Below are 10552 nucleotides of genomic sequence, written 5' to 3'. Positions count from 1 at the left end.
TCAACAACCATGTCTAAAGACACATCCTGTGGTCGTCTGTTTGAGAAGGGTTGTAATCATTGGCATGCATCAAGCAGAGAAAACATCTAAGGAGATTGTAGAAACTACTAAAACTGGATTAAGAACTGTCCAAGGCATTATTAAAAACTGGAAGGATAGTGGAGAAGCATCAGGGTAAGAAGAGAGGCAGATGAAGTGATGCACCCATCATGCCTAGTGTCTACTGTACAAGCCTGTGGGGGCAGTGCTATGATCTGGGGTTGCTGCAGTTGCTCAGGTCTAGGTTCAGCAACATTATGTGTCCAAAGAATGAGGTCAGCTGACTACCTGAATATACTGAATGACCAGGTTATTCCATCAATGGATCATATTCCAAGATGACAATGCCAGGATTCATGGGGCTCAGATTGTGAAAGAGTGGTTCAGGGAGCATGAGACATCATTTTCACACATGGATTGGCCACCACAGAGTCCAGACCTGAACCCCATTGAGAATCTTTGGGATGTGCTGGAGAAGGCTTTGAGCAGTGGTCAGACTCTCCATCATCAATACAAGATCTTGGTGGAAAATGAATGAAACACTGGATGGAAATAAATCTGGAGACATTGGAGAAGATTATAGAAACAATGATACAGAGAATGAGCTGGAATCAGAGATAAAGGAGGTCCAACCAAATATTAGAGTGGGTGACCTTTTTATTTTTTTGGTGGCAACTTGTTTTTTGGCCAGACAGTGTATATATATATATATATATAAATATCCAGATGTGTCTGGTTCTAACCACCACAACAAATTCCTCATATATGTGAACGTATGTGACAATAAACAGAATTCAGATTCAGATTCAAGAGTTTCTCATGTTGTCAGGAACATGTGTTTATATGCGCAGATAAATAAAACCAGTTCATAAAGAGACAGTAGTGAGACATACTCTAATAAATCTCATTTGTTCCGTCTGGAAGGATTTTAATGTTGAAGATGCAGCTATTAGTCTTAATGCTAAGCTAGGCTAAACACCTTCAGTAACTCAAGGAATATATTTTTTGACAGTAAACTAAATTGATATATTTTATGCCTTTTATAATGGAATATGTGATTAATGTTTTATTAACAATACTGAGATGTTTCAGTTATCTAGACTAATATTACTCTCATTAATTAAGCTGATGACTCATGGTATCCCTCCAACTGAAATGCTGATGTAGTGGCTCATCTCATCTAAAGGAGACGATCTTTGACTCCGTGCCCCCACCCTTAGCCCCAATAAAAGCAGAGGGGCAGCTTTTAAAGGAGCAGTCCGTTTGGTTTAAAGGACCTGGCTTAGAGGGTCCATCAGCTGGTGTGATCCAAACTGAGGGACTTTCTCCAAGACCAGGGACGTCTCAGAGTCACTTCAGGGCCTCTGAGACCGAGAGTGTTGTAATTATAAGGTTAAACTGTCGCTCTGTCAGCAGGTGATTTATGATGGTAGTCAGATAATCTTCACGAAGGAGGATTCGCTGCAGGACTCAGAGTCTAAATCTATCATCTCCTCTGTGCCTGGGGTTTGTTTGACAGACACGTCCTCATAAGACATGTTTAAACTCAGTGTGAACGTCAGAGAGACGAATAAATCTAATAAAACAAACTTTTCTTTTGTGCATTTTTCTTCGTGAGGTTAAATTAAGTCACTCAGGGTCCTCACAAGAACAGCAATACACACCGTGTGTATGGAACAAGGGCGGGTGGGGTCAGGAAACACCTGGGAGTCAGGAAGCACACACACTCACACACACACACACACACACACACACACTGTGGATAAAGCTGTTAAAATGAGTTTCAGTTTCTGCCTCCTTGTTGATGATTGCCACGTCTGACCTTTGACCTCCTGCTGATTCACAGCTCAGCTGAATCCTGATTGGTCCACACCGCTTCCCCAGGAAAGGCCGTGTTTCCTCCTGTGACGTAATCAACTGTGAGGTGGAGCTCTGGGGTCGGAGGTCGCGGGGTATGAGGGTCCAGACAGAGCTGCTGCTCCCTCTGCTGGACATGACGGCTCATTACAGCCCCCGTCACCGTGGCCCCTGTTTGTCCCCTTAGAAAGCTGTTTATGCTTGAAGGTCCACAGATACTTGATCAGTTTGGGATCTAGTGAATTTGGAGGCCAGGTCAACACCTTGTGCTGTTCTTCATGTTCTTTTTTTTTAGTTGTTCCTAAAGTGTTTTTGTGTGTGTGTCTGTGTCAGGCTGCGTCCTGCTGGGGATGGCTGCTGCCATCAAGGAGTGTCATTGCTATGGGGTGGGGGTGCCTGGTCTGGTCTAGGTGGGTGCTACATGTCTAAGTAACATCCACACCAATGAATGCCAGGTCCAGAAGTTTCCCAGCAGAACACTGGACTGAAGTCAATGTATTCACATTATGTGGTCATAATGTTGTGGCTTTTATATGCTCTAAAAGTTATTTACAAGACACTGCAATGCACCAGCTGCTGTAACTCTGTCCACATCTTACTGCTGAGTCAACAGACAATGAATGAAAACAGATTTAAACAAAGAAACAGTTTGTTAAATGTTTATTAAATGAGTTTATTCTGATCCAGCTCCAGTAGCTGTTACTGATGAGATGAGGGGTGATAATTATTTGTTTGTCTGTCCTGCAGCCTGTAGTGTCCACAGTATGGCCAGGAGAGGTTTGACTGTTTAATGAATAACATATTTTATAATTAATATTTGTATATCAAACATCACACTTTACAGTGAATGTCCTCTCCTGAATGTCTGCATCACAAAAAAAAATGGAAAATAACATTACATAGAAACGTTTACACTGTCTGAGACAAACGGACACGACATGTTCAAATGAATCAACCAACAAACTCAGGAGGTAACAGGGTCTTTAAAACAGGTCAGATAGAACGAACTCTCCTCTAAACCTTCAGCTAACAGAACAACATCTCAACTCAGCTGACCGACCTAACGAGATAATAACAACAAATAAAAATAAAGCTCAGCTCCATCTTCTTCACGACTGTGGCCTGACATGGAAAGAAGATGGAAACTCTGGACACGGTGACACAACCACAAAGAAACAGTCAGTGCAACGTATTTAAAGTGAAAATGACAAAATGTTGTAAACCAGCCTTATTTACAGTTCAGCTTAATGTCAAATAAATGTACCAATGAACTCCTTACGTAGCGTATTTAATAAAAATGTGGACATGTTGCCGTGGAGAAACATCTTGAATAGAACCAGACCTAGTTTAACTTGAGACGGCTCTCATGGCTTGTCTTTAAGTCCAACGCCAGTGGGGGGCGCTGTCACTCTGCTGGAGTGTGTTCATGTGGAGTGAAATCCACATGAACACTCTCCTCCCTTGTTCATTGAGGTTAAATGTCACACAGACTGACGCCCCCCGTGAAATAAAACCACTCTGGATCTGGTTAATGAGTTAATTTACATTTTCTTTACATATCCTCAGAGTCACTGACAAAAAAAAAACCTTCTGAAGAAACTTTGAGCTGAACCCATCGGACCGAGGCCAGAGGATGGAGACAGAAGAGAGGGAGGAGGAGGAGGAGGAGGAGGAAGAGACCCAGTTTATGAATGCGTGAGGTATCATCGGCAGGTTGGTGGGACCAGATCTGAAACATGCAGCTCCAGGCCAGAGACATACAAAAAGAGACAAAGAGAGGGACATGGAGGTAAGGACATGAAGGTAGGAGGAGCAGATGGATGCTTGGGTAGTGAGAGAGAGAAGAAGGTATGTGCATGTGCCCAGTGCATCATGGGAGGTCCCCCAGCAGCCTGGACCTATAGCAGCATGATTAAGGGATGGTCACCAGCCCAAACTATGAGCTTAGTCTAGAAGGACACCTCAGCCCTCCTCCCTCCTCCTCCTCCTGAACAACCTCTGTCTGCAAAGCTTCCACTGATTTCAGTCCTGAACGTTCAACAGTTTCTTCTCATGATTGCACTGGAAACGTGAGACTGATTCAAATGCCCTAAGTGAAATAAATAAAGTTGAGCAGCGGCATCACTAGTTGTGCTGAAGCAGGAGATGTTCAACAAGAAGGAAGCTGCACAGTCTCAGCCTGCACGGGGGTGCTCCCCTTTCTCATCCGTCCTGACCTGAAGGAGTTCCCGAGACTGGAGCGCAGCGAGGAGCGAGCGTCCTTCATGTTGTCTCTGAACGTCCTGGTGGAGTAGTAGTACAGCAGAGGGTTGATCATGCTGTTGGACGCCGCCAGACACAGCGTCACCACCACCGCCCGCTGCAGCTGCCGAGTGATGCTGCACCTCCAGCCGCTGCACATGGCATGCAGGTGCAGCGAGCGGATCACGTGGTAGGGCAGGAAGCAGAGCAAGAAGGTCGCCGTCACCATGGTGACCAGGTGCACCGAGCGGGCTCGGTCGTGGATGCGACTTTTGCTGGACGAGCCGGTGCCGTGGCGGTCAGGGCCGGACATCAGGCGCTCGACGAGTCGGCTGTAGCAGATGACGATGGTGAGGAACGGAAGCACGAAGCCGAAAAGCAACGCCACGTAGTTCAGGATCAAGACACGAGACCAAGAGGTCGGGTTGGACGGCTCGAAGCAGCGAGGTTGTCCATCCCTGAGAGAGAAACAAACATATGAACCTGTCAAGAAATGTCAACCGTGTCCTGATGGAGGCATGACATGAAGCAGAAATCATAAAAACTGGTCTGACTAAGTTCACTGTGAGGGACAATATCTCTCTTCACTGAAAGCTGATTGAAACTAGTAGATTATTATAGCTGCATTTACAGAAATGTACAGTATGTACAGTACAGAAATAAAGTTATAAAATAAAATAAAAGAATGTTTGCCAGAAAAATAAGTAAGCGCGGCGTAAGTTAAAATGAGTAAAACGGTTATAAAAAGACATAATTCTGTTAAAGTAAAGATCTTCCACCTGTACGAGATCCCATCGAACAGGAAGGGGGCAGAGGACGCGAACACAAACAGCCAGACTCCCAGACAGGCCAATAAGGCGCGAGTGGGCGTGGCCAGAGTCCGGTGGTCAAGGGGTTTGTTCACGGCCATCCAGCGAAGCACGCTCAGTAGAGTGAGGAAGAGGATGCTGAGGAAGGAAGGAAGGGAAGTAGTAAGGAACATATTCATGCGTTATGGGGACCCGATACTTTATGGGGACATAAATCAAGTAAATCTTAAAATGTTATATTAAATGTTAGAATGTTATTAGAAACGGGTGTTTGTTTGTTACCTGGTGTACAGGTTGACGTAGAAGCCGTAGACACACAGTCGACACAGCCAATCAGGAAAGGGCCACATCCCGTCCCTAAAATAGTAAGCCAGCCGCAGGGGGAGGGTGAGGGAGAAGCCACCGTCTGATATGGCGAGGTTTATCATGACCACCTTGGAGGCGGAGCTTCTGTAGGAGGAGACGGGATTAATGTAATGAACTTTGAAAGTAAAACAAATAAAATTTAATTAATAAAAACGTGTTTCTTTATCTAACATCCAGTAATAAAAAAGGTTTTGTCCTGGCTTTGAATGTTTCTTTCAGCTATCATGTTGTGTGGACACGCCTGCACACAGATCCACAGTATTCTGGTGTCGTCGTCTTGTAAAATAAAGTTTGCATAGAGCATGCCGTTAATCATGTTCCTGATTTGAATTCTGCACGTTAAACAAATGAGGCTCGTAAAATAATCCACAGGCAGCAGTTCAGTGTCAGAGCGGACAGGTGGCTCCAATCACATTTTTTAATGTGAGGTATTTTTCTGCAGATTAAATTAAACCTGGATCCGTTTGTGCCGTAGAGAAAACTACTGGAAGTCCTGCTGAATAGTAAAAGTTGCTGTGTGACATTCTTCTGCATTGGAAAGGATAATTAGCTGACACAGCTTGACATGACCACAATCAACAGGTTTTTCTTCAATCCATTGTTCAACAACACAGACTCAGACGGCACCACCCAGATATGTATCAATAAGAATCAGACGAGTTTCAACCAACATATTAAATCAGAAAAATAGCGACACAAATAAACTTCCCTGCAAACATAAAGGTGTTTATCACACGGCCTTCGACTACAAACAAAGACAGGTCGGTGATTATTGCATCAGGTGAAAACAGAATGAGATGATTTTAGATTTTTTAATGTTTTTACACTCCTCCTTGAACCATCACATTACTGTGGTGGAGGAGATTGAGTGCCCTAAGGATCCTAGGGGCTATGCTGTCTGGGGCTTTTTGCCCCTGGTAGGGTCTCCCAAGGCAGATTGATCCTAGGTGAAGGGCCAGACAAAGAACGATTCAGAAGACCCTTGATGCAGAACAACATCAGGAGTCCATGCACCTGGCTTACCACCAGGCCTGGGGCTGGGGTCCCTTGCTAAGGGTCATTCAATCTCTGTACCAAAGGAGTTTGGTCCATGTAGCAGGTAGTCAGTCGGACCCCTTCCTGGTGAGGGTTAGACCCCACCAGGTCTGCCCTGTGTCACCGGTTCTGTTCATAACTTTAATGAACAGAATTTCTAGGCGCAGCCGGGTCGGTGAAGGTGTCTGTTCGCTGATCGGAGGGTCTCATCCCTGCTTTTTGCAGATGAGGTGGTCCTCCTATCGATCTACATTCCAACCCTCACCTTTGTCATGAACTTTGAGTAATGACCAAAAGAACAAGATCGCGAATACAAGTACCTAAAATGAGTTTCCTTCGTAGGGTGGCCGGGCTCAGCCTTAGAGATAGGGTAAGGAGCTCGGACATAAGGGAGGAGCTCAGAGTAGAACCGCTGCTCCTCCACGTCGAGAGGAGTCAGTTGAGGTGGCTAGGGCGTCTGGTAAGGATGCCTCCTGGATGTCTCCCGGGAGAGGTCACACCGGAAGGAGACCTTGGAGCAGCCCCAGGACACGATGGAGGGATTATATATCTCGTATGGCCTCCTCCGGAGGAGCTGGCTGAAGTGGCTGGAGAGAGGGCTGTCTGAACTTCCCTGCTGGGGCTGCTGCCCCCGAGACCCAGACCGGTAGAAGACGGGTCTAATCAAATACTTTCGGGACTGGAGCTTTGCCTATAAAACATGATTTACCCCCAAACACTAATGCTCTTGTGTCTCAATGGACAGAAAGTCCTGCAGTCAGATCCAATTTGGTGTCTGCAATCTTATTGGCGAAGTAGCAGATATTTAATGAGGACAAGGTTTCAAAGTTTGGATTTCAGTTTCTGTGTAAACATGATGCTCTGACTGAAAGACATCACAAAGATTAGCAGAAGTGAAAGGGCGGAGCTCAGAACAACAGAGATGTATGTTTACATGTTTCTGTCGTGAAGCACTAAAGATAAAAGTGGGAGAAGAACGAGCTCCTCCAGACGTGGACGTGAGTGTTTGTGTGTTTGCATGTCCAGACCTGCGGTTCCTCTGCAGGAAAAAGACGAGGAGCGCTCCAAAGTTGCCAAGAAAGGCCAGAGGAAAGACCAGCAGGTAGGTGACGATGTAGGCGATGTACTTGAACGCATCGTCGTTATGAACACACTTTATCAGCGACTCCTGGGTCGTCGTGTTGTTGCTGACCGTGATGGGAGCAGCCAGCAGGCAATCTACAAAACAAACAGACACCTCAGACCATACACAGACTCACAACTTAAAACGCTGAATGATGCAAGCAATTTATGAGCCACAATTAAATCTTAAAACTCAAAACTCAAAACTCAGAACACGATACTCACATATTATTTACTCATCTCTATATACACATTCTAATTTTGTGAGTCTGTTTCATACTAAAGTGCTTTACTACATTCTAAAATAGTACCAGAGTAGGACAAAGGTGAGAATATGTAACGCACTTAGATCCATACAAACCTATTTACACAAGTACACACAAACAAATACTGTACATACATAAATACACACAGGCCGAGGGTCAGGTAGAAGGATACTAAAGTGTGTTGGTGCATTCACTGATCGCTGGCTGGGAGGACTGCTAGTTTCAAACAAAGGAAAGTTTACGGTTACAGACTCTGCAGGCTTGTGTCGTAACCACTGATTATTTAGTCGGTAGAGATCCAGCCGAACGATGCAGATTGATATTTAACTTGGCTCGTAGTCAAACACATACCTTAAGCATCGGTGAGGAGCAACGTCACTGGGGTTGTGGTTCCTCAGCTATGCACAATGCCACGCAATATCATGCTCTGGTTAATTTGGTATTTAAACATTCAGGCCTCGATTGAATGTAGCCGCGTTTCCCTCAGCGTCATAAAACTCCCTCAGCCCGTTCACCGGTGACACTAGACCCTCTTCGTCTTGTCTCTAACTGCACCATCTAATTAGAGTCCTAGCACTAGGGGAGACTCACACACTATTAGGCAGATGGCTTTTTGTAGATTGATGTTTCTGATAATGACTGTTGCTTTATTTCCTCCCCAAGCTGGTTTCCCACTCTTTCCAACGAACAATAATATGAGTTGAAACCAGCTGCAGTGGTTAATTTTTGCCATGAGGGCCCAAAAACCAGACAACCAGGAAGCTAATGCTTTCCTGGGTGAAAGGATGCCACATGTAAATGAGACCAAACCAGTTGGTCCATTTTAAACAAAGCTGTTCTTATTACAGCGCAGGGTTAGCGCAGGGTTAGAAAAACACTTCATTTCCTGGACTGTCCATTTGAATAAAAGTCTGGACGGATTAACGGCCTGCTTATCTAATGAAATGTAAATGATCGGATACAAGATGCCCTCTGTGTTTTCTAATATACATTTTATGTAACAAACTGCTGCAGAGGAGGGAGGTAAGTGTTTGTTAACATTAGTTCAAGTGCAAACAGTTTATTGTGTTCAGAGTTTGTGCTGCAAACTCTGGGGATGTCAAAGATAACGTTGAGGCTGAAACTACATCAGTGATGTTTGGTTTAAACTGGAGTACGATCATAAACTGAACCAGCTGGACCATTGATTACCCTCATTTAGACTGAAGAGTAATTAATGTAATGTGGAAAGTGGTTCTTCAGCTAAATGCTAACAATGTTAACAAGGATATCATAAATATATTAAAAACAAACACATCCTGGCTACACAGGGTTAGATTCATCAGATATTTCCCTCTTGCTGAATTCTGCATGTGTGCATAAATAAATAAAAGTTACCGTACATCAATTTATCAATGATTTATTGATTGATGATGTTCAGGTCTTTAAAACTGGAACTGATCTTCGAGCTGGCGGGGCTAAAATGACTTTATTTTGACTTAGTGACTCTGCAAAATGTTTGCATGCTGCTGACAAGCGTTCCTAACACCACCTGGATGGGATACTGCACCAGGCAGGACGTCCTGGTCCTAAAGGGTGGTCAGGGTGGTGCCATCAGGCCGGCGTTTCCACTGTCTGAGGCTGAAGAAGAGTTTTTATCCATATACTACTTTTTATACATTTAGACTTTTTTTTTCCCTTGAGTGCTGTGTGAAATCTTTACTGTTACTGCAGAAACTAAAATATATTTCACTATGCATTGTACTATATATAACAAATGTTATCTTGCATTTTATACAGGTGTAAACCAGTTTTAGCAAATCACTGATTTGAAACATGTTGCATGCAACCTTTAAGTAGCTTGCAAACTAAATGGCTAGCTTTCACTCTAAGGTCTTTGTTCTGAACTGTGACATTTTGTTCAAGAGGAAAAATGCTTTAATGCTAACAAAGCTCTAACTGTTAGCTTAGCCGCTAATGGTCATTCAAAGTTTTGGACCGGAGAAACCAAACGGTTGTTAGTGACAATGTGTCCTCTGACTTTCCCACACAATTTTATCCCAACAAACACAAACTCTTGACTCCTCGACTGCTGTGACCTCCTGGCTGGTTTGTGTTTGTGACATGGCCAATGATGGATAATAGATGGACGATAGTTTATTCTAACGTGTGACCTCAGAGGAGAGGCTAACGGAAGCAAACAGTGCTGCTCGTCTTTTTTCTTTTCTCTGTGGACGTCTCTTTGAGCCTCTGTGTTATTTGTTATTTGTAATAACTTTCCATAGAAATTCCATAGGAAGTTGCTTTTTACACTTTAAAGTTTTAACTCTCACTAAATGAATTTGCCAGACACAGTCACATGCTGTTGATGGAAACTTCTTGAGAAGTGACATCCTGATCCTGACTCCTGTCAACGGCACTGAAGAGAACTTCTTCTAAATGCTGCCGGCGGCGTCTTTTACAAACATCTGTCAGAGGAGATGATGAATTCCCTCATACACACAAGTATAGTGTGTACAAGTATACTTCACAAGTGTTTTTCCTCAATTCTTTTGAATCTCACATACAAAACTCTTAATCCTTCATTGCTCCAACACATTTCTTTTCACCAGATTTTCAGATAAAAAGTTACAACAAATTATGACTTAAGCCAAACCAGAGACAGTCGACCATGTCTCAGTAAACAGCGGGTAGAACTGGTTTCACCTCTGCTGCACTGAAGACCATGGAAATATGAGACAGCCTAAGACATGTCAGAATCTAAACACACCTCGGCCTTATTTAAAAAGGTGTCACTCACCGTTCATCTTGTCACAGCTGTATCTCTCCAGAAGCCAT

At 43.9% G+C, this 10552-nt stretch overlaps 1 protein-coding gene across 1 annotated transcript; it reads right to left on the bottom strand.

Moving 5' to 3' along the window:
- Positions 1 to 2541: 2541 nt before the first annotated feature.
- LOC311489041 (cysteinyl leukotriene receptor 1-like) lies at positions 2542 to 10552 on the bottom strand. The gene is made up of 5 exons (XM_084545939.1): positions 10515 to 10552; positions 7376 to 7565; positions 5229 to 5396; positions 4917 to 5084; positions 2542 to 4595 (listed from the first exon to the last, which is right to left on the bottom strand). The coding sequence occupies exons 1-5, from the start codon at positions 10519 to 10521 to the stop codon at positions 4046 to 4048; spliced, it is 1083 nt and encodes a 360-aa protein (XP_084402065.1). The 5' UTR covers positions 10522 to 10552; the 3' UTR covers positions 2542 to 4045.

The sequence above is a fragment of the Chelon labrosus genome (assembly GCF_963514085.1).
Source record: "Chelon labrosus genome assembly, chromosome: 1".
NCBI lineage: Eukaryota > Metazoa > Chordata > Actinopteri > Mugiliformes > Mugilidae > Chelon > Chelon labrosus.
This window is presented reverse-complemented; position numbering and strand designations above follow the sequence as displayed.

What these genes read in the sequence shown, in the direction of transcription:
- LOC311489041 (XM_084545939.1), bottom strand. An exon ending in TTCCTGCAGAGGAACCGCAG is followed by an intron (nt 5,397 to 7,375) that starts GTCTGGACATGC and finishes CTCCTCCTACAG; the next exon opens with AAGCTCCGCCTCCAAGGTGG. An exon ending in TTCGATGGGATCTCGTACAG is followed by an intron (nt 4,596 to 4,916) that starts GTGGAAGATCTT and finishes TTTCTCTCTCAG; the next exon opens with GGATGGACAACCTCGCTGCT.